General features: G+C 40.8%; 1 protein-coding gene across 17 annotated transcripts in view; it reads left to right on the top strand.

Annotated features, from left to right (window-relative positions):
- The window catches only part of MAGI2 (membrane associated guanylate kinase, WW and PDZ domain containing 2), a 1,439,413-nt gene that overhangs the window by 1,275,825 nt on the left and 141,690 nt on the right, over positions 1-21,898 (top strand). For all 17 annotated transcript variants that reach the window (XM_032275750.1, XM_032275745.1, XM_032275743.1 and 14 more), the window contains 3 exons: positions 3,239-3,330; positions 13,404-13,596; positions 20,750-20,998. In XM_032275750.1, coding sequence (XP_032131641.1) covers positions 3,239-3,330; positions 13,404-13,596; positions 20,750-20,998 — 534 coding nt within the window. The remainder of the gene's footprint in view (positions 1-3,238; positions 3,331-13,403; positions 13,597-20,749; positions 20,999-21,898) is intronic.

Below are 21,898 nucleotides of genomic sequence, written 5' to 3'. Positions count from 1 at the left end.
TGCAAAGCAACTCAGGTCCAGATAGGTATCTACCAGACACCCTCATCTAACAACCTCCCCGGTTGTTAGAAACAAGGGAAAGGAACAGTGATTGTTAACTCTGCTGCAGTGGGGTGAAGAGTTGGCCGTTGGATTTCTTCACTTTAAGTTCTTGCATTAATAAGGAAAGAAATAAAACATAATACAGTAATTGAAACATGTCGTCGGGCCAAAGAGCAGCTGGGGGAAACTCAGAAACATCACAGTCTGCCAAAAGAGTAATAAAGCAGGAAAGAAAAACAGTGATGTCTCCCAGCTTTGTACATGTAATTTTAGATATTTTCTAAAGCCAGGCTCCAAGGAAAAAAGGAAACCAAAGAAAAATTATCTTTCTAAAATGTTATTTTCCCTAAAAAAAAAAAAAAAAAAAAATACTGCTGCCTCAAGGCACAATCTATCATATAAACTTTTTTCCAGTTGACTATTTCTCTAAAATCTCCAGAACCTGCAGCCTCTGAATCTGTGTTCAAAAATTAACAAAGAAATAAAAAATAAATCACATCTGCCAGCATTCTTCTCTAAGGGGTCTCTCTTTGCCTCTCTCTGCTTGCTCATGAACCATGAAGCTGGCCACCTCTGCTGGGAAGAACGGAAGAGTGAAGATGAAATGGCTGGTACATACCACCCCCTGTTTGAAATCATGGTGGGTCAGAGCAACAGGATCATAATTGTCACCAAAATATACGTAAAGAGTAGGAAAAGGAGAATGAATGCATTGTTCGTGTCTCTGTTCCTCAGAGTTAAATAAAATTCACTTGCTAAAATCTAGATTTTTCTCCTAAAAAGAAGTCATGTGTTATTCATTAAGGAAAAGCCCCTTAATTCCTCCAGGAATCACAGATTCTCTGACAGAAGACAAACTTCTTATGCCTTGATACCTCTCAGAGTTCCATTACTGGGATTGTTGTAATTTCAGCATTTCTTTAGGGGAAAAGTTTTACTTAGCAAATAAGATGGATCATATAATAAAGTTCTTGTAGAGCTCCCTGTGCAATGTGGATGGGTGCTGAAGTCACTGGAAGAACAATTTCCCATTTAGCATACTGAGCGGCAATGCAAAAGTGAGATGAACACAGGAGAGGAAAAGTTCCAGTTAAACGTATGCTGGCTCTATCATGTTCAGTGTCACAAATACAGCACCTTCCATTTGTATTTTTAATGTATATGTGGTCTAGAGTTCCTCCAAGCTTAAAGCGACTTATAGAAGAGATTGCCAGGAACATTTGTATTATCATCAACTTGTAGAAGTTTGAACAATGATTGAGCAATATCTGTCATCTCCCATTTCCCTTTGTCTTTCTCCTTCCCTTGGGAGGAGTATAGATACCTGCTATGATTTTGTAGGGCTCAACTCCATCTGCCTCCAGACTCCCAAAGGATTAGCACATGCCCCAATATGTGATTTCATATATGATATGTAGACTTCAGAATAAACTGAGTTCAAAAGCCAATTGTGTCTCATAGTGTGTAAGGCAAGGTTTTCATCTTCCTTCTGCCACCACCTCTGTTTAATAGGAATGGAATTTTTTTAAGTTCTCCCATCTTTAAAATATGACTGATTATATAATTTGTAAAGGATAACTAAAAGATGTAGAGGTCTAATTGGTTATTCTTCTTGCAGAGTTTCACAGTATTTGTTGAATGAAAAGATCTTGGTCATGTATGCATTCGGTCATAAAAGGGTGTGAATGCTCATTGAATCGTGTACAATGCATATATACATGTACTTATGTGCCTGATTCAACTTTATTTAAGAGAGCACCAGACAAATAATCGGCATTTGCCTACATCTTAGAAGTGAATGATGGCTTTCGTATATCCCTGGAAATAGCCCAGGTTGTTGTGCATCAAGGCAAGCCTGTAAATTGCGCTTTGTACACTGTATCACTCCGGCAGCACCACCTACTGCAGAGCTGGAAAATATCTGCCTCTCCAGCATTCAATGAGCCTCTCTCTCCGACAAGTGCTACCATATAACCATGTGGCTTCGACACAGATTTTTGTCCTATGAGACTTCTCTGAAATCCCATCTTAATTTCCACAACTATCTGGTTTAAGCAAGGGGAATTTTACTTAATACCTCTTTCTATCAGTTCTAATACCTCTTTTAAACCATTAAGGCCCAGAAATCACTAAACATTTCTTAAGAGAGGGATAGCATAATAAATAGTTCTTAAAATTGCTGATCACCTGCTGACATCCCAGCAGTGGGCATGAAAGTATGCACAGCTCAGTCACGACTGAAGTATTTCCCCTTGAGGAAGGTGCCAAGAGGTGAGGGGACAGGCTAAGCATAAGCCATATTCTACTTAAAAAGTCTAAATCTTTTTATATTTAATAGTTTTAGTTTATTCTAAGGCTGAAAAAAATGACATTCAGGAGAGTTTTTCACCTTATTTTGAAATACATCTCTGTTGTTTCAGCTGACTTCGGAAAAGTCTCTTATTTACTTTGAGTACACTCACAAAGTCAAAAGTCAATTTGTGGCTTGCACATTCTAAAATATTTTGAGGACAAAAGTCCATCTTAGACCCAGGTAAATTTCTACCTGTAAGTTATGAAAACCCTAAAGGAGTTTGTCAGAAAATAAATGTTTTACTTGAATACCAATACAAGAAATTTTACATTCTGTATCTTCTAATTTTCGCAATTTTAAAAGAAACAACTTCCATTGAGCATACATTTATACACACACACACACACACACACACACACAGAGACACACTTAAACTGGATGCATCAAGTCATAAACATATTAATAAATTACTAGGCAGTGCTTTACTAGACAGTTCCAGGGGTTTGCCATCTGTTCTCTCTTACTTGTGTAATAATTGTTCTAATCAGAGTAAACATCCTCAAAGTGACAGTCAAGCTTCTTGAGGGCAATCCAATGCTCTCAGGAAAATAAAGAATTATAAAGGCATCAATTTTTTTACTCAGAAAATTCATGTACTCTTTCTGCTTCTGGTAATACCCCAGTAGTACCCCTAGCTGGTCACTATTATTCAAGGGACTACCTAAATTTGGAATACCTACTTTTCTGTTACCATATTTTTTGTATCCTCTATGGTTTCCATTGATCCTAACAGCACTCTCATTAATCACATCCACAGAATTAATTTATCATTGGTGTGTTCAGTTCCTCAGGGGCTGGGAAAGAGGCAGGATTCATTACTCAATGGGATCTCCTTTATGCCAGGTCCAGATTATAAAGAATTGGATGTTCACCTTCGGAGGATGGAGTCTGGATTTGGCTTCAGAATCCTCGGGGGAGATGAGCCTGGACAGCCTGTAAGTTGAATCCTCTTTACTTCCACACTTGGGGCTGTAATGTGTGAGTAAGCACCAGGGAATAGAGTGTTTTCTAAACATCTAAAAGAAAACGTTTTAGGACTCTCATAAAGACATTTAAGAAGTTTAAGCTTTGAGTTTTTTTCTCGCTATTTTCTTTAAAAAGATCTCACGATATGCAATTATCTCCACGACAAATATCTTATTATAAATCACATTAAATAGGAGCATTGTTGATTTTTAGAATGGATTGAATTCCTCTTAAGTATTTCAGTTATCTAATTGTACTGAATCCCTGTTATCTTTGGGTGACAGCTCAGGGGTAGAGGTGACACCTGACTGGGAACAGCAGAATTATGTGTTTTTAACCAAAATAGCAAGGGAGATAAAACACGGAGACAAACAGAAATAAAATCAGGCTCAGCACTGCAGAATATCAGCCAGATTTGAATTAAGGGATTACCAGAAGATGTCATAAAGTCAACTTGTTGGCATAATATTGGTAAATTTAAAAGGGTTTTGGAAACATCTCTGTGTGTGTGTGTGTGTGTGTGTGTGTGTGTGTGTGTGTGTTCGCGTGTGTGTGTGTGTGTTCAGAGTGAAAACAAAATACTAATAATTATTAATACACGGAAAACACAGCAAGTCTAGATTTATGAGCATGTGTTAAAATATCAACTATAAAACACTCATTGTAAAAGACAGGTCTTAAATGGTACCCAATGTGACTAAGGCAGGTCCATGAAAGTTTTGAATAAGTGAAGGGCCTGAGCAGTGCAGTCAGCTATCTACATCCCATCCAGCTCTGGCATCTGAACTCCATCCTATCATGCAAGAGAGTTGAATTTTAAGCCTCAGCTTTCTCATCTGCAAGATGGGTATTACAGTAGTACTCTATTGTAGAGTAGCTCTGAGGATTAAAGGAGATAATATATATAAAGGTATTGGCATTATGTCTGGATCATATTAAGTGCTGAATAAATGCTTATCATTATCAATTTTGTTTCTCTTGTTACTAGATTTTCGCAGGAAATAATACTATAAATACAGTATGTGTGTGTGTGTGTGTATGTGTGTGTGTGTGTGTATGGTTTTTAAATATACTATATGCATTATAAATGTTACATATATGTGGTTTTCTTGAGACACAGTCTTGCTTTGTCACCCAGGCTGGAATGCAGTTGTGCAGTAGTGCAGTCGTGGCTCACTGCAGTCTCAACTTCCTGGACCCAATCAATCCTCCCACCTCAGCTTCCCAAATAGCTGGGACTACAGGCATATGCCACCATTCCCAGCCCCAGAAAATAAAATTTAAAAATAAAACATGGGCAGAAATCTTCAGGAGAAAAAAAGTCAATTCTAATAAGTGAAAAGAATCTGAAACAGTTAAAACTGTCTCAGAGTAAAGTAGATTGCCTGGGTAAAGAGTGGGCTCCTCCCCACAAGAGGAATTCAAGCAATCAATGGGAACCTGGCAGGAACCCCAAGGAGCTTCCTCTGCCCTGCGGGAGGAGTTGAACTAGATGATTGATGAGGCCCCTTTCCACAGAAAACTCCAGGAAGCTGAGCTTACACTCCAAGGATGAGGACTCTCCAGGAAAAAAAAAAGACGTATTCCTGAAATCCTGGGGATAAAATTTGGCAACAGTCAACAAAAATGTCACTAACTCCCCAGCTGCCAAAGAAAATGTGGAGGTGCTTTTGCCAAGGAGGATTGGCCAGATTTTTCTTAATGCTTTAAGAGGAAGGAGAATGCTGAGGTAGAATACAGGGCTCAAGTAGCTTCAGACTTAAATTTGTTCACAGACTAAATTAAGGATCTCATGTCACAGGGAGAAGAAACTCTTGGCTGTTTCACTCTCATTCACAGCTTTGTCTGCTCTCTATCCACCCCACCCCCCGGCCCTGCCTGTCTCTGATTCTGAGATTGCCAGGGATCCTAGGTCACCAAGTCAGCCCTCCAACCTCCCTGCCCTCTATAACTCACCTTGTTTTATAACAGAGAGAACTGAAAATTCTCAAGTCCCTTCATATCTGTAAACATTTAACACACTGATTTATGCTATGGAGCCTCCTGACCTCCACAGGATATTTATCCAGCTTGGCTTCCTTCAGGATTGTTCATGTGCCAGCCTGTTTTGTTTAATCAGCAGGATTTTAAATTTCTCCCAAGCAAGGACCTTGTCTTACCCTTTTTATACAACATGAGTGCCCCGTAATTGAAAAATGGGTCATTATCCACAGTAAGTCAAACTCAAGGTGAAGGTCACAGTCTTCAGACTGCCACCTCTGCCCAAGACTCCTGGCATCAATTAAAATAAGTTTGTGAAACATCAGAGTCTAAGGGAACAGTCTCCACAGACCGCCCCCACTTTAGACACTCGCTGTGAATCTGAGGGCCCCACCATGTAGTAGGTTCGCAGTGCACCGTTGCCAACTTGTCTGCGTCTGTTGAGACAGAACACCCACCCACGTGCCAGGCTACATGAAGTGGATTTCTCACTTACAGGGAGGCAGCAAGGGACTGTAGAAGCCCACGATTCATGGAGAGCAAGTTTCCTAAGGCTCAGGAAAGCTGCCTAGGACAGACAGAGTCTCCACTCTGTGTGTCGCACTTGCACCTCAGCTGAGGGGCCCCAAAAAGCAGCCCACTGTGGGTTTTCTACCGTGAAGAAGTATGTCACACTGGACCCAAGCATTGAAGGACATCCTGTTTCTAGGGGGGACGGGAACAGAATGCATGCTGTTCCAGCTAGCCCCTCTTTATCTCAAGATGCTATGCCGTAGCACCTTCTATAGTTATTCTTAAGAACTACAAGAGAAAAGGGGGAAAGAATTGGGTGAATCCAAGGCCACCCAGAGAACTGTTCTGTGCTCACAGCTTTCCTCAGGTCCAGTAATTCACTAGAACAACTCAGAACTCAAGAAAGTGCTATACTTACGATGACAGGTTGAGTGTAGTGAAAGGATAAAAATTAGAACCAGCCAAAAAAAGAGGTACACAGGACAAGGTCTAGAAGGGTTACAAATGTGACACTTCCATCACCCTTAGGGACATGTTACCCTCCAGCATTCATTCAGAGAAGATTGCCACACAGGGATGCTCACCCAAGGTGTCCAGGGTTTTTATCCCAATGTTTTATTACATGGGCATGGTTGATTGAATCATGACTCATTGAACCACAAGGATGACCTCAACCTTGAGCCCCCTTTCTTCCCTGGAGGCCAGGCTGATATCATGTGGCTCAAAGGCATAACCCTCTAATTACATTGTTGGTCGTTCTGGTATGGTCAGCCCCCACCCCAAGACTGTTGGTATGGCTGGCCCCATCCTGAGTCATCTCCTTAGCATAAACCATCAGCTACGGTCTAAGGGGCTCCCCATGAATGACAAAGACACTTCTAATTCCAAGGGTTTCGAGATTATCTTTCAGGAACTGGGGACAATGGCCAGACTTCACTTTGGACTGAGGCAAAATTATTTACAGCAAAGCCATATGCTCAAAAGATACCAAATGAATGAAACAAAATGAAAACTGCTCAAAATACAATATAACTTTAAGGCAATTTTTGTTACCATTCTGTGGGATACTGAACACTAGCTGAAACAATTACAGGGCATTTAAGGGCAAATCCATCTAGAATCCATTGCACTTATACTAACATAAATACTTCAAACTTACCAACCTAAGGGATTTCCAAAAGAAAGATGAGCTCTCTGTTTGTCCTAGAATACACCGACTGACATGCTTTTTCCCCTGCTTTTACTAATCTCTGAGCTCCTCAAAGGCAAGGTCAGTAATTTAATGGTGTTTATGTCTTGTAAGCCTAGCCTGGTACAATAAATATTTATTTAATGAAATTGAAGAGAATATTTTTTCACCAAGTCAAAACTGTCACCTGAGCTTCTCAGAACAAGTAAAGATCTGGAGTTTATATTTTCTGAGGCCTCTAAATTCTACAGGCTCTGTAGAATTAATGTGGCCTAGTCCTAGAAACAAGAGATAGTGTCCTGGCAGCCCTACAGCATGTTTTGTTGAGTTCCCCTGGTATTTTACAATTGTTGAGCTCCAATTAATTTCACCTTTTAAAACATTGACTTTCATCTTTTCTTAAAATTAAATTTAGCAACATTGAGCTTGCCTTTCTCCATGACAACGACTAGCTGGAACTAAGCAATGGTCCTTTTTAGACTGAGCCTGGCTGCAGTTTCTAAAGTTCCCGTATGCCTATGTTACTCTTTAAAGCTACTATCTTACAGATTCCCATTCCAGTGCCCAACCCAGAGGACTGAATTAAAAGAAACTGGAAAGATAAATATTGTATGCCAATGGAGCCTTCAATAGGGGTTAGATATTTACAAGACCTAACCTAAGCACTGAAAAGATAATCAGTTTAATACAAATAACATTAAACTATAAAATAAACATAAGGTAAAGCAACAAAGTTTCTAATTCTTTCCATGATACTTACTTTAAGAGAGTCTTTAAGATATGAAATTCTTACTTTACTGGACCCCTTGGCTCATGCTTTGTCTGCTTTGCGGGGAAGCCAGCACCCTACTCTGTAGATACCATTTTCAACTGCTCCCCTCCTCCTCCAAAAGCGGAAGGAATTGCATGACTGAGTCAAAGGGAGGGCATGGTCTTGGCTGGCTCTAGAGGAGAGTGGTGTTGCTGGACTCTACCTGGCACAGAAGCAATAGAATTGTTACCAGAAGGGAAGATGTACTGTTTAAAACGAAGCTCAGATATGTGAATGCACCCAGCCTCAGGACATCTTTCTGTCTGGTTTGTACAGAAGTTCCCAGGTTCCTATCACTTCTGAATACTGGCTTTGCATTTCTGAATTATTTCTCCCCTCCAGTGGGCAGGCATCAAGTATTTATGATAAGCCTCCTCAGATTACATGGATTGCTGGTTATCCTATTGTGTTTACTCAGACTTATTCTGGTTTACTCCTTCATTTGAATGATTGAAGACATACTCATGCTGCAAGTTACAATTTTGATATCTAAGCCATAAGGTAGCAGCCTAAGTCTCTCTGAAGCAAACAAAGCCAGAAAATTAGTCCTGAAAACCACAATATTGCATCTCTGAATGACCCTGTCCAGGAGAGTGAAACAGTAAAGAGCTCCCACAAGCCTTTCCTTCCAGCTTTTCTACATTCTAAGTCCAGAGATAACAAACAAAATGTGTTAGCCTCATTTAGTTGCTGGTGTGCTACAAAGGGAAAGGCGTGTAAGGTGATTTGGTCCCAACTAAAGGAGGTCTCATAAGTGCATCAAATGGGTTTCTGCCTCCATATATATGAAATGGTATCGACATCCCAGAGTGCACATTAAACACAACAGCACGGCTTTCAGCAAATAATGAACAGCAGGACTCCTGCTCAGACAAAGCATACGGGCATTTTTCCTGCAAGAGGAAATACTTTCCACAGTTAAATAGCAATAGAAATAGAAAGAAATGAAAAGTTGCCAGAAAGGAACAAAAATGGGATTTCCAGCTGTGAGCTGAAAAGAGATAGAAAGGCATCAAGAGGGAGAGGTATGGAAAACACTGCATTGGAGAAAAGCCATTCAAAGACAGACAATGACAGGCCTAGTCCTTGCTTGACACAGGAGTCCGGTGCATACCCAGTGCAGGAGTTTCAGGAGGAAAGAGCCTGAAGTCTGCTCACCATAGTGGCAAGTTGTCCCGGGCTACAGATACTACAGAGCAGATCTCCTGGGCTTAGGCTAACATTGGGCAGTGCAGGAAGGAACTAAAGGGATTAAAAGGCCTGGAAAGGTGGTTTTGGGTTTGTGTCATACCTGTTGTGGTGGTGGTTGTTGTTGTTTTCTTTTTAGTGTGAGTTCTTCCCCTGACTTACTGGGATCTCAGCAACTTGAATGTGAATTGCTGTCATTTCATATCAAATGTTCTGTTATGTTCTGTGCCCTCACAGCGAGACATAAAATAGAATTGTTTTGTTTCTTTGGGGTTTTAGAGAAGGCAATTGAAAAGATAGGGCCACAGATGAGTTGTTCATGTAGAAGTTCCTTCTTGCTCTGTTTTGCCACGAAGCTCTTTCTTCAGGGCCAAAGCAATGGGGGTAGGGAAACACACACACACACACACACACACACACACACACACACTCCCAGAGGGCAGAGAAGAGAAAACTGAATACTGGAACTGAAGGGTCAGCTGAGGTTGAAGAATCCCCCTGGGCTAGCGGGAGGTAATGAATGAGGCAAGGCTGGAATTGCCTGGGAAGGCTCACTGGCCAGTGGGTCAGGGGTCAGTGACTAGAAGGTCAGTGACCTGGTAGGTAAGGGATCCTGATCCAAGCACCAGCGGTAAGGGGAACAGGTGCCTTAGCAGAACTGCAAAGTGACTACTGTGATGGGTCAGGGAACTCTGGTCATACACTCAGCTGACCTGGACATGATCATCCTGTGGCTATTGGGAAGTGAGAGGAATCAGAGCCTTGCTATCAAAGGGCGATTGACCTATGGACCAGCAGCATTCAACTCCTGGGAGCTTGTTAAACCTGCAGAATCTCAGGCCCCTCCCAGGCCTGCAATATCAGACTCTCACGAGGTGGATCCAGTACTGTTTTAATAAGCTCACCCTGTGGTTTCTATGCATCCAAAAGTTTGAGAACTACTGACTTCAACGGTCAGATATCCTGAGGCATGTTCTCAAGAGCTTAAGCGAACATGAGAATGTATGCATTGGGAAACCAATATGAGTTACAGTGTGAGAAGGAATCATAGATTATCCAGTCCCTATAGTAGCAAAGGGGAAATAATAGAATGTGTCAAGTGTACAAATCATATTGGAAGTAAAGGAAAAAAAGTTGTTTTTTTTCTGGAATAGAGCAACACATCGAGATATCTCTGTGTCAGCAGCAAAATATAATGCAAAAAGGTGGCAAATGCCAAAGGCTAAGGAGCACAGCGGCAGGGGACCTGGAAGCAGTGATGGTGCAAGTGGCCAGCCTCTGCCAGCAAAGGCTGCGGCCCCTGATGGATGGAACAAATGTAACTGTATAATGCTGCTAATGGCCAAGCACTGATAGCACCCACACAGCGCACCAGGCGCAGCTCAATTCAAGTTTATTTAACAGTATGGCAAACTTTCTTTGAAACATGGTAAAGAATACATTATATAATGTAATTATATAATAATATATACAATAAATATATAATACTATATAATTCATACTTGTGTTATATTGAATATGCTATTTATTAGATATTCAATTGAAGGGGTAATTGAATATACTGCCTATTTAGAAATAAATAAGAGGCCTACTCTAACCAACTCTACCACTACCTAGACTGACACCACTCCCAACACTGTATTTTTTCCATAGTACATGCTTTTGGGCATACTATATAATTTAAACATTTATTACAGTTATGATTGACCACTAGAATGGATGCTCTTTAGGAGAGTGATTGCTGTTTATTGTTCACTGATGGATTTCTAGTACGTAAAAGTATCCTGGGCTCAATGAATATTTGTTGAATAAATGAATTAATGAGGGGAGTACTTCATATCACAACAATATGGTGGAAAAGCAGATCTGTTACTGGGCCTTTTTCAATAAATGATATTAAACTATTGGCACAGACTGTAATGTCGAGAGCATCTGTAAATGTTGCTGTATACCGTGCTGTTCTCCTACAGCAAGAGAGGAATAGGAATTTTCTGATATGAAATTTCATCTTTACAATTTTTGTGTAGAGCCCAATAGCAGCTATGACTCTCTCAGTTGTAACTACTATTTTGTGTTTCATTTTCATTAGTTATAATCAGAACTATGCCTTAAAACTAATAATTAACCAGCCAAGAAGTTCACAAGACAGTTTTTTCCTCTTTAACTGACAATAAACTCTCTCACTAAAGTGTACAGGAAAGCTAAAGGTTGAAGCATTTTCTCTGGATCAAACCAACTAGATGTACCTTTTCATGGGGCAGTAGAGAAACATTTATTTTAACTGGCTTTTGCACAAAGCACTTACCAAATCTTTGAAGTGCTCCATAGTGGGTTGAGACTTTTGAAGAATAGACTGGAACATCTTTATAAGGAAACTCATAAATTCAGGTTGGCATGACAAGAAGGGAGAATGGAGAATGTCAGAGCATACCCAACTTCTGGACTGTAGCAAATGGGTACAGTGGGTGGCAGGGAAAGAACCGCACTGTGTAGCCAGTCTAAGGCAGGAGAGCTCAGCCTTTCCTGTGACAGCAACCATGAATCACTTGTCAGAACACTTAATATTCTACATGGAAGCAAATCTACTACTCACCCTACCTCCCTCCCCAGGAATAAGGGGAAAGCAAGCAGCAGTAGCATGGGAAATTTTCATTCCTATGTAGAAAGGGAGCTATTCCATGGACTAAGGCTGTGACACCCTTCAGAATTTTACTTTGCACATACCTGAGAAGCCCTGGGCATTCACATCTGGCTGTCATGTTGACAGCCCACACTAAGCAGTGAGACTAAGTACAAAGGAATGGCTCTGCTGCCAAGCCTGAACACACGCAAGCCCGTAGGTCATGATGGAGCAGCTCTGCAAATTAGCTGGAATTCACAGATAGGGGATTTGAAAGAAATTATGATGCCTGAAGGAAATCAATCTGGAAGCAAGGGATTTAAAATAAATGTAGCCTCTGTAGTGTCATCAGGCTAATGGTAACCACTGCCATCAGCTGCTATATGGCCAAGCCACTGGTAAAAGAAAAGGGAGACCCATTGGTCATGAGTTTGAAAAACTGTTCATAGGTTAAACGACAAAATTAAAATATGTAACGCTATTTTCTTTCCTCTGAGAAAGAAAAAAGCCCTGCTAATGGACACTAAACTGAGTGCCTCTCATGGGACATGGGAAACCTAATGTGTTGCCTTTCATCACAGTCCCTGGTTCAGGGAATTATAACAATAATCATATTTTGGACAGGCGCAGTGGCTCACGTTTATAATCCCAGCACTTTGGGAGGCCAAGATGGGCAGATCACATGAGGTCAGGAGTTTGAGACCAGCCTGGCCAACATGGCAAAACCCCATCTCTACTAAAAATACAAAAAGTAGCTGGGCATGGTGGTGGGTGCCTGTAATCTCAGCTACTCGGGAGGCTGATGCAGGAGAATCACTTGAACCTGGGAGGCAGAGGTTGCAGTGAGCTGAGATCACACACCATTGCACTCCAGCCTGGGCGACAGAGCAAGACTTCGTCTCAAAGAAAAAAAAAACCACATTTCCCAGATGGGTACAGTAGCCACCTAAACAACAGAAGCACTTCAGCAAACAAGCAAAACTGGGAATGTCCTTTGCATAGAGGACAGTGCTCCGAGGAAGTATTTAAAAGAATGGAGCAAAAAATCCGGAGAAAGTTTGAGATGTTTTTGAGTAAGTCAACTGACCAGAAAAAGCCAAGGATGAGTTTTGCTTTGTTTTGTTTTGTGTCCTCCTTACCCTCCAGCTTTTCAAAGCAAAGAAAAAGGAAACTTTCCATCTTTATCAGAATTTAGCAATTGGCAACAGCTATTTTCCCCTTGACTCTTAGTGCCATGAGAGAAGTTTAATGCTTCACATGAGTTATTTCATCCAATTCTCCCAATAACTCCATGAAGTAGGTTCGATTATTATTTTTCTTATTTTGCAAGTGAAGAAACTGAGGCTCACATAGTTTAAGAAGCTTTACCCAAGACCACATAAATATGAAACGGAGCCAGAATTCACTCCTCATCTTGTTTCAGCCAATTAGCATCAGATTATTTGAGATTATAATTTTCCTTAAGGTAATCATTTATGATGAGCCGGAAAGCAGGTGTCCCCAAAACTTCATGGCAGTCAGCGGCATGTTCAAAATATTCATCTCTAGTACTAAGCAACTTCAAAGAGTTGAAAGGGCATCCTTCCCGCATCTCATTTTTTACTTTACAAGTGGCTGGTCAGATTTGAGGGCAAGGGATAGAATGTGAGAATCAAATCTTCCACAAGTTACATAACTGTATATAAAATGGAAAAAGAAGATTTGAAATGTGAACCTTCTTTCCTTCTCACTGCTTCTCTAGATTTTGATTGGAGCCGTCATTGCCATGGGCTCAGCAGACAGAGACGGCCGCCTTCACCCAGGAGATGAGCTTGTGTACGTTGATGGGATTCCAGTGGCTGGCAAAACCCACCGCTATGTCATCGACCTCATGCACCATGCAGCCCGCAATGGGCAGGTCAATCTCACTGTGAGAAGAAAGGTGCTATGTGGAGGTACGTACTTGGCGCGCACTGCAAGAATCAAGGGGTAGGTGGTCAGATGCTTTTGTGAGACATGGTAAGGGCATGCGAAACAAAATTTTAAATCCATGTCTACATTATATGAGGAAGGAAACAACCTAGATATTCCAAAAGTAATGATGATTTTGAAAGTGCTGATGTTCACCCCACTAGGACAAAGATTCAGTCTTTGAAGCCTGTCTTTTAAATGTAGTCATTAAAAATCTCTAGAATTTCTAATTTAAGGTATATGTGCTCTCTGCTTTCTGGTAGATGCTAGTTCTAAGAAGAACATGATAGCACCAGGAAATATGCCATTTGAAAATGTGTTTACAAACCAACAGCCACAGCATTTTGATGCCATAATGAGGCAGACAGGATGGAAAATTAGCTTTCCTTGTAGAGCCTGATAGAAGGTAACAATAAAGCTACTGCCCCAATACAGAAAAAATACAGCTGTACCTCACTCCAAGAAAACACATTCATATAGCTCCAAACTTATGAAACAGATAAATTAGAAGTAATTATTCCCTTTACATCCATTTTCTCAGCTTCATAAAGGAATCCACCAAAGACATACTTTTCAAAGTCAGTCCTTGTATTTATAATACAATTTCACTTATCTCTCTTTACCATATCAACCCCTACAAAAAAATTATTTATATTTTCAAGGAATATGTCAGTTACAAGTACCACACTCTTTTTTAGAATCTGAGCATTCAATAATGTTGGGATTGTATTATCTTCCCTCAAAACCACCCAGCCTTTGTTCTGTGAATCACAGAGGCAGAAGCTTCAATTATGTTCAGCTGTCACCTTCTGCCCAGTGGCCCACTGGCTGCTCTGCCCGACCCCTTGGTAGCCCTCATACAGAATCATCAATACTTGAAGTAGGAAGGACCTTAGCTATGTGAGCTTCCTCTTGTTACAGATGAGGAAACTGAGGCCCAGAGGTTTGATAGCTTGCCCAGTAATCCACAGTGAGATTGTGACAACGTGGAGATGGACTCTTCTCTAGGGCCAGTGTTTATTTCTTTATGTTACTTTGTCCACTTCCCCATTCTACCACAATCCTCTCCCCTAGTGAATTAGAAGATGTTAGGCCAGATCTTAGCAGATGTCACTCCCTAATACAGGGAGTCTTCCCATATGTGCTGTTATACCAGATGCATTCCAGAAGAGGACCAAAGGATAATGATAGGCTGTGAATGACTAGTAGAGAAGATAAGACTTATTCGTGTGACTAGAAATCCTTTTCTTTCTAAGTCCCCCTAGAAACTAGACCATGAGCAAGGGCGGTCATTTAAAAGGGCAAGTCAAAAGAATTGTCAGCCCTCACCAGTAGAGACTGCTATATATCTTGTATCTTATAGAGTTTTTGCTAAGAGGTGCCATTTGTCTTCAGAAATTCATGGCATGTCACTTGACCCAAAGAAGTAAAGCATCTTAAATTATGCCTTATCCTTGGGCTAGATGCCAGGAGGAAGACGGTGCTTGCTTGATTAACATTTTACTGTCTCTCTCCCTGCAGAGTAATTTTTAATAAAAAGTTTGCTGTGCTATATGTTCTATAACCTAAAGATAAATTTAAAAGATACCTGATTTACAAGGAAATATACCGCAAAGTGCAAAACCAATGCACCAACATAATTTCATGCTCCCCTTGTCACCAGCTGATTATTGCAAATTAAATTTTCTTTCAATCAACCCAAGCTGTTGAAGTGTGTACCAAATGCTGCAAAAATATATTCCTGCAATTTGTGGATCATGTGACTTCGTAAAGATGCTCTTTGCTGCAGCTCTTACCAACTTTACTCAGTTAGGCTTTTGAGTGCATTTCAAGTGCATTTAATTTTTGAAAATGTTCTGCTGCAGATTGCTCATTCACACCAGGAGAGTTTCCAAGTTAATCCAGCCCACTCTTCCTTGAAAGCTTCATCAGTACTGAAAATATTAAGTTCAGCAAAGGATACTTCGATAGCAAAGTAATGTCATGAAACAGGGTGGAAAAGATTTTAAAGAAAAAAAAATGCATAGCAAGGTGACTTTTCTTCATAGCTCCCATTTCTTCTAAGTGAGAAGGGACAACTACAAATGAATATGACAATGGAGTTGACTTTTCAAGGACTGTTGTTGTCATTGTTATTTTGTTATTATTATGCATTCCTAAGCAAAGGCAGTGGGAGGGGCAAGCATGGTTTAGGAGGAGATGGTTCTAAGCTGAGGGGAAGTGAGCAATTAGCTAAGGAAGAGACAGGAGCAGGAAGAGGAGCAGCATCACCACCCTCATGCACAAAGGAGCAGTGCTGTGGGCAAAGGGCTAAAAAGAAGCAAGGTCATAGGGATGACATGCTTCAGCCTTCTTCTTGCCTCAGCTTGTACAAATGCCCACCTCACTTCAGAAGACAGAGAGCACTGGCTTCTTCATTGATGCTCAAGAAAGAGAACACATTCATTATGAGAGATATAAAAAGGTTAGTTACGCTGAGCAAAAATTAAGATAACACAAAAACTTGCCCCAAACATTAAGTTATTTTTAAATGTACATACTAAGGATAGAAAGGCAAAATTTTTTTTTTCTTTTTGAGAAAATGTCTCCCAGGCTGGAGTACAGTGGTGCAGTCACGGCTCACTGCAGCCTTAACCTCCCAGGCTGAAGTGATCCTTCTGCCTCAGCCTCCCGAATAGCAGAGACTACAGGTGTGTGCCACCATACCCAGCTAATTTTTGCATTTGTTTGTAGAGACAGGGTCTCACTATGTTGCCCAGGCTGGTCTCGAACATCTAGTATCAAGTGATCACCCACCACAGCCTGCCAAAGTGCTATGATAGGTGTAAGCCACCATGCCTGGCCTAGAAAGCCAGAATTTTCAATCAGAAAATAAACTAGATTCTCAAAAGTGAGAAGTTGTTGAGTGAGGGAAGAAGGTATCCAGTAGTGCTTCCAATTTTTCTTTTCTTCGTTTATTTTTATTTTGTTGCTTTAGCAGGCAGCTATGGATAGTAAATTGCCTCCAGTTTTATTTACCAGATAGTCATAGCACACACTTTCACCTTGTATCAGTTTTTGAGAGAAGATGCCTATCCATGCCTCAGCTCCAGTATTTAGTTGTTCATTTTCCCAAGGATATTAGAAGGGTGGCTTCAATTATTATACTGAAAAGCATAAATATTTATATATTCAGTGGATCAGCTTTGAGATATTCAACCTAATGGCACATTTGAATGCACATCATGTCTCTGAGAAATTTCCTAAAAAGTACATCTGGAATTGATGTGAAAGAACGTTTTATGACTTCATCAAAACATGTTAGAGTCAGTCTTAAAGCTGTCAGCATCTTTTCTCTAACACCTAAGGGAAAGTCTAATTCTTGGCCTAATGCCAAGAAATGGGAGGTTATCTTAGCAGATGGAGCAAAAGTTTAGCGAGTATCGAAGGTGCTAGTGCATTCCCTGATCCTGGTTACTACACTTCTCACCAATTCTAAATGTATTCCCTTGTTCTTTGTCTGCAACCATGTCACCCACTTAAATAAGCTGTCTGCCTTGAGGAGTATAAACTGGGAATGTCTGCACAGATGCCTGTAGGCAGGCCAGCCCCTAACATTTTCAGGGCCACAACCTGTGGGCTGCTCCTCCCTCATGAGGTACCACGAGGGACCTGGTGCACATGCATGTGGACATCACAGCCCACATGTCCAAGCTCTGTCCATACATATATCCCATTGCCTCAGCCATGCTTCAAGGCAAAATATGCCTGTCTGCAACACTCTCATCCTTTCAGGGACAGTCCTGAGAAGAGACCCAGGCACACCCTAGATGCAAGGTCTATATGGTTACAGAATTCTAGAATCCTGGTATGTAGTGTGTGGTCTAGAAGAGAAACTAAGGGCCCAGCTGAACAAGTTCCTTCAGCCCTGAGAATTCCTCACTGTATGAATAAATGAGTAAATGAGACATTTGCAAGAGGTCTTGGGGAGTGGGCAGGACTATGGTGACCTGCAAACCCCATACCCAGTTGAGGTAGCTGCCATTGCCAAGCTCCAGCCAATTGGTGCCAAACATGTCAAGAGAAACTGCAGATCAGCATTTCTATACAGTCTCCCTATGTACAAATATTGGCAATTAGTTTTAACAATTCTCAAATGAAGTACAGGCCAGCACTGTGCAGACCAGGAACAGCCCCTGGCCAATAGTTAAATGTCCTGGTCTACACCATCTCACCTGGCAGGCATTGTCAATGATCCCCACAATCCCAATGGGAGACGTTCTCTTAGCGCAGTGATGAGTTCCACTGTGACTGGTGGAGACAAAGCAGCTTACCCTAAAAGTTAATTATTTGACTTGAGTAGATACTAACCGACTGAATTCTATGCAGCCATTTGTGTATGAACTAGAAGAATGAATCAGGGATCCTGAAAATTAGTGAATTTTCTTTTAAAAATTATATAATACATGATATTTAGTCACTTTATGGTGTTTTACCATATTATGATTAAACAAGACTATTGGCTGTGCACGATGGCTCACACCTGTAATCTCAGCACTTTGAGAGGCTGAGGCTGGCAAATAACCTGAGGTCAGGAGTTCGAGAACAGCCTGGCCAACATGGTGAAACCCCATCTCTACTAAAAATACAAAAATTGGCTGGGCTGGTGGTGGGCACCTATAATCCCAGCTACTTGGGAGGCTGAGGCAGGAGAATTGCTTGAACCCAGGAGGCGGAGGTTGCAGTGAGCTAAGATCACACCATTGCACTCTAGCCTGGGCAACGGAGCGAGACTCTATCTCAAAAAAAAAAAAAAAAGGGATGTTAATGCCCTACAGTAGGAAGGACTGTTGGAAAGAAGACAGTCTCACTTGGGTCCAGAGCCAGATGAGTAGAAAAATGATATGGGGTCAATCCCTGAAAGACAATCATGTGACCAGTTTTCAAGTGTCAAGGGCCCAGAACAAGCCCCAGAAGAACTTCGAAGTCTTCTTAACTTCCTGATTTTAAAGATGTTCATTTGGCTAAAGATAAAGAACTTTGTTCTGGAAGTTGAAAGAGAAGTCCAAAGCCAATAGAAAAGTATCCTATTAATGTACATGATTCTTTCTCTTACCCAGAGAATGCTCACATTGCCTTAGTCAATGATTTTCTCTCTAGAACCTGTAATGCAGCCACTCCCAGCCATTTACTGCAAAGACAGATAATTCTTCTTTGTTGCCGATCTACTGACAACCACGGCTCTCAACCTCCTAAAATATGACAGCCAGAAAATGAGATCTCTTGTCACTCCCTATGACATTTAGTTACTGATTTGGTCCAATAGCTCAAGGAGATTTTCAATTTAATGTAGCACCATAATAATTGTTCGTTTTTCTTCTTCCTATCTCTAATCACTTTATTTCCAACTTGTACAAGGACTGATAAAAGATATGTGATGCGCCAAGACAACTTGTCTTTGGATGATGTGTTCCAGTAGGGAGGGCACGTTTTACAAGCGAAGTTTTAAATTCTGTTTGAAAACAAAGAAAGGCTTTGACATTGACATTCTGTCCTTCTATGACCTCAGTACATTTCTTATAAAAAGCATCCATTTTCTTCTTTTATTTAAACATGATTAATTAGATCTTAAAGAAAAATCAAATTTATCAAATAATAACAAGCAACAGCCTGTGTCTCATTCATTCTGTAATTACAAACAAGAAATGAGTACATTTTTGTAAGACCATTTTAAAAATCTAAGTATATAAACAAATGCAGCTTTTTTTTTAGGTATCGATGTAACAAAACACCTCTTGCATTGCAGTCTTTGTTTTCTTCTCCCTGATGTTTTTATTTCAAAATGGAATTGCAGCTTATAAGGTTAAGAGTCTTCATTGGAACTTTTGCTAATGATTTTTAATTCGCCATACGCAACACCTTCCAGAGTTTCTAAATAGGATACTATATCTAGGGACCCAAAACGGAATAATTAATGGTGATTATTCTCCATCTTTCCTCTGTTCCATAAACATCTTTTGAGTACACTAATCAAATTTTAAGTTGGGAATGAAAGCAGCTCTAGTTATAATTACATTATTCTAGGTGCCCGCTTCAGTTCTTTTCATCAGAGTGCCAATACCCAGGTATTAAATTAAAATGACAAAATTCTTTCTGGGTGACAGATAAACTTTCATTTCAAAAACTAGCTTCTTTTGGCTGCCAACTTTCTATCATTTCTCCATGTAAATATGCTGGCTTTCTCGTGAAAGTATTGGTTTGGCTTATCTGGTTGATAACAGAGTATATTTTATATTAATATGGACTGTAAAATGGAGAAGACTTTCAACAGCTCCTTAGAGATTCAAGCTTCATCATTTCAGAGCCTGAAATTTAATTTGATCCTAGAGTGAGCAAAATATTTTTTAATAAAAATCTCAACTTATTTTTCTTTTAAACCACTTCATTGTGATATGGTTGATATACAAAAAGCCATGCAAACTACTTTTAAGAAGTATATTTTCCACATACATGAAGTAAAGTCACACTTCTAAGCTAGCAGAATATTATAAAATAGAACTACAGCTCTTTAGAAAAATGCACGATGGTTAACTTTACATGGATGGCCCCTGCGCTGTTAACCCTCATTATAATACATCTACAGTAGCATTTCTCAAAGTGTAGCCTTGAAACTTGATGCAGATTTCTGTGCCCAGATCTACTGAAAAAACATTCTGTGGGTGGGCCGTGAAGATGTACTTTTTTTATAATTTATTTAAGTGATTCTTATGCACCATATAGTTTAAGATTCTACTTGTTTTGTGACCCTCTTCAGTAAATTATTATTATGCAATGAAGAACCTTAATATCTAAAACTAGGTATTGTCCCAGGGGTTTGCAGTTCTCACAAGAAGAAGATATAAATAAGTAACAGTGCAAAGGAGGCTGATGAGGGGTTTTACCTGTGTTTGCTATAAAAACTAGAACTGAGCAAGACCTTGGAAGCTCTACACCTAGGTCTGAGGTTTTTCAAATGCTCTGCGTATCTGGGAGAAACAGAATCAAGTCAACCAGTCTTGTAACAATACCAGTGTCTAGAACAGTGCCTAGTACATAGGAAGCATTCATTGAGTCCCTTGACAAGTAATTGCTTACCCGTGTGTGTTGTATTCTCTCCAGGGGAGCCCTGCCCAGAAAACGGGAGAAGTCCAGGCTCTGTATCCACCCACCACAGCTCTCCACGCAGTGACTACGCAACCTACACCAACAGCAACCATGCTGCCCCCAGTAGCAATGCCTCTCCTCCCGAAGGCTTCGCCTCCCACAGCCTGCAGACCAGTGATGTGGTCATTCACCGCAAAGAGAACGAGGGCTTTGGCTTTGTCATCATCAGCTCCCTGAACAGGCCTGAGTCTGGATCTACTATAAGTAAGTGCCCAAATTTGCCTGCATTTGAATAAGGGGGCTTGTTCTGATTTGTTCCAGTGGTAGAGATACTGGACAACTAGATCGGAAAACTGTCGGGGGCATAACTGTGTAGTCTGAAAGCCATAGGCTGTGGGCACAAATAAGGCATCCATACCACTGACTAGAAGAATGCTGCTGACCTCTGGCCCAAGAAGAAGGCAAGAACACAATGAATGCTCTTAACCCTTTGACCCCTATAGAAGTTCTTCATTCATTTGTAAATTAGGAAGAAATAAAACCAGAGTGATGTGGTAATGTTGCCGTGAAAGCAGGGGTGCTTCTTTTTATGGGTTAGTTGGGGAATGTTCTCTAAGAAAGTACTTGATTGAGAACTGTTCAACAGAATGGAACCAGACATGCAAAGGATCTGCAGAAAAAATCAGTCCAGGCAGAAGGCTTACGGTGGAAAGGAGCTTGGCATCCAAGAAATATACAGAAGCCCAGTGTGGCTGTAGTATGAGGAGCAACAGAGAGTGGCAGGAGACCAAGGCATAGAACCGGGCAGGAGCCACACTGTGCCGGCTTCCTGTGCTGTCCATAAGGAAGTCTCAAACTGTAGTCTAAGTCTGTGGGAACCATTGGAGGGTTTTAAGCAGTGGACTGAAATCTGATTTATATTTTTAAAAGATGAGTCTAAATGCTTGTGGAAATTGAAAGCAAAGGGTTGGGGGTTGGGGAAAAAGCAAGAGTGGAATCATGAGACATAGTCAGAAGGCCATTTAAACATCCCTGGGTGTCCAGAGACACTGGTACCTTTGTAACTGCCCAATGGGTTTACCTTGTCTGCTGCCTAACAGAGCCAATTTATCAAGACAGGGGAATTGCAATGGAGAGAGAGTAATTTACACCGAGCTGGCTGTG

This window comes from Sapajus apella, unplaced genomic scaffold, assembly GCF_009761245.1.
Source record: "Sapajus apella isolate SASKATOON/1434 unplaced genomic scaffold, GSC_monkey_1.0 scaffold7, whole genome shotgun sequence".
Taxonomy (NCBI): Eukaryota; Metazoa; Chordata; class Mammalia; order Primates; family Cebidae; genus Sapajus; species Sapajus apella.
Note: the sequence above shows the minus strand (reverse complement) of the source record. Positions and strands in the feature narration are given on the sequence as shown.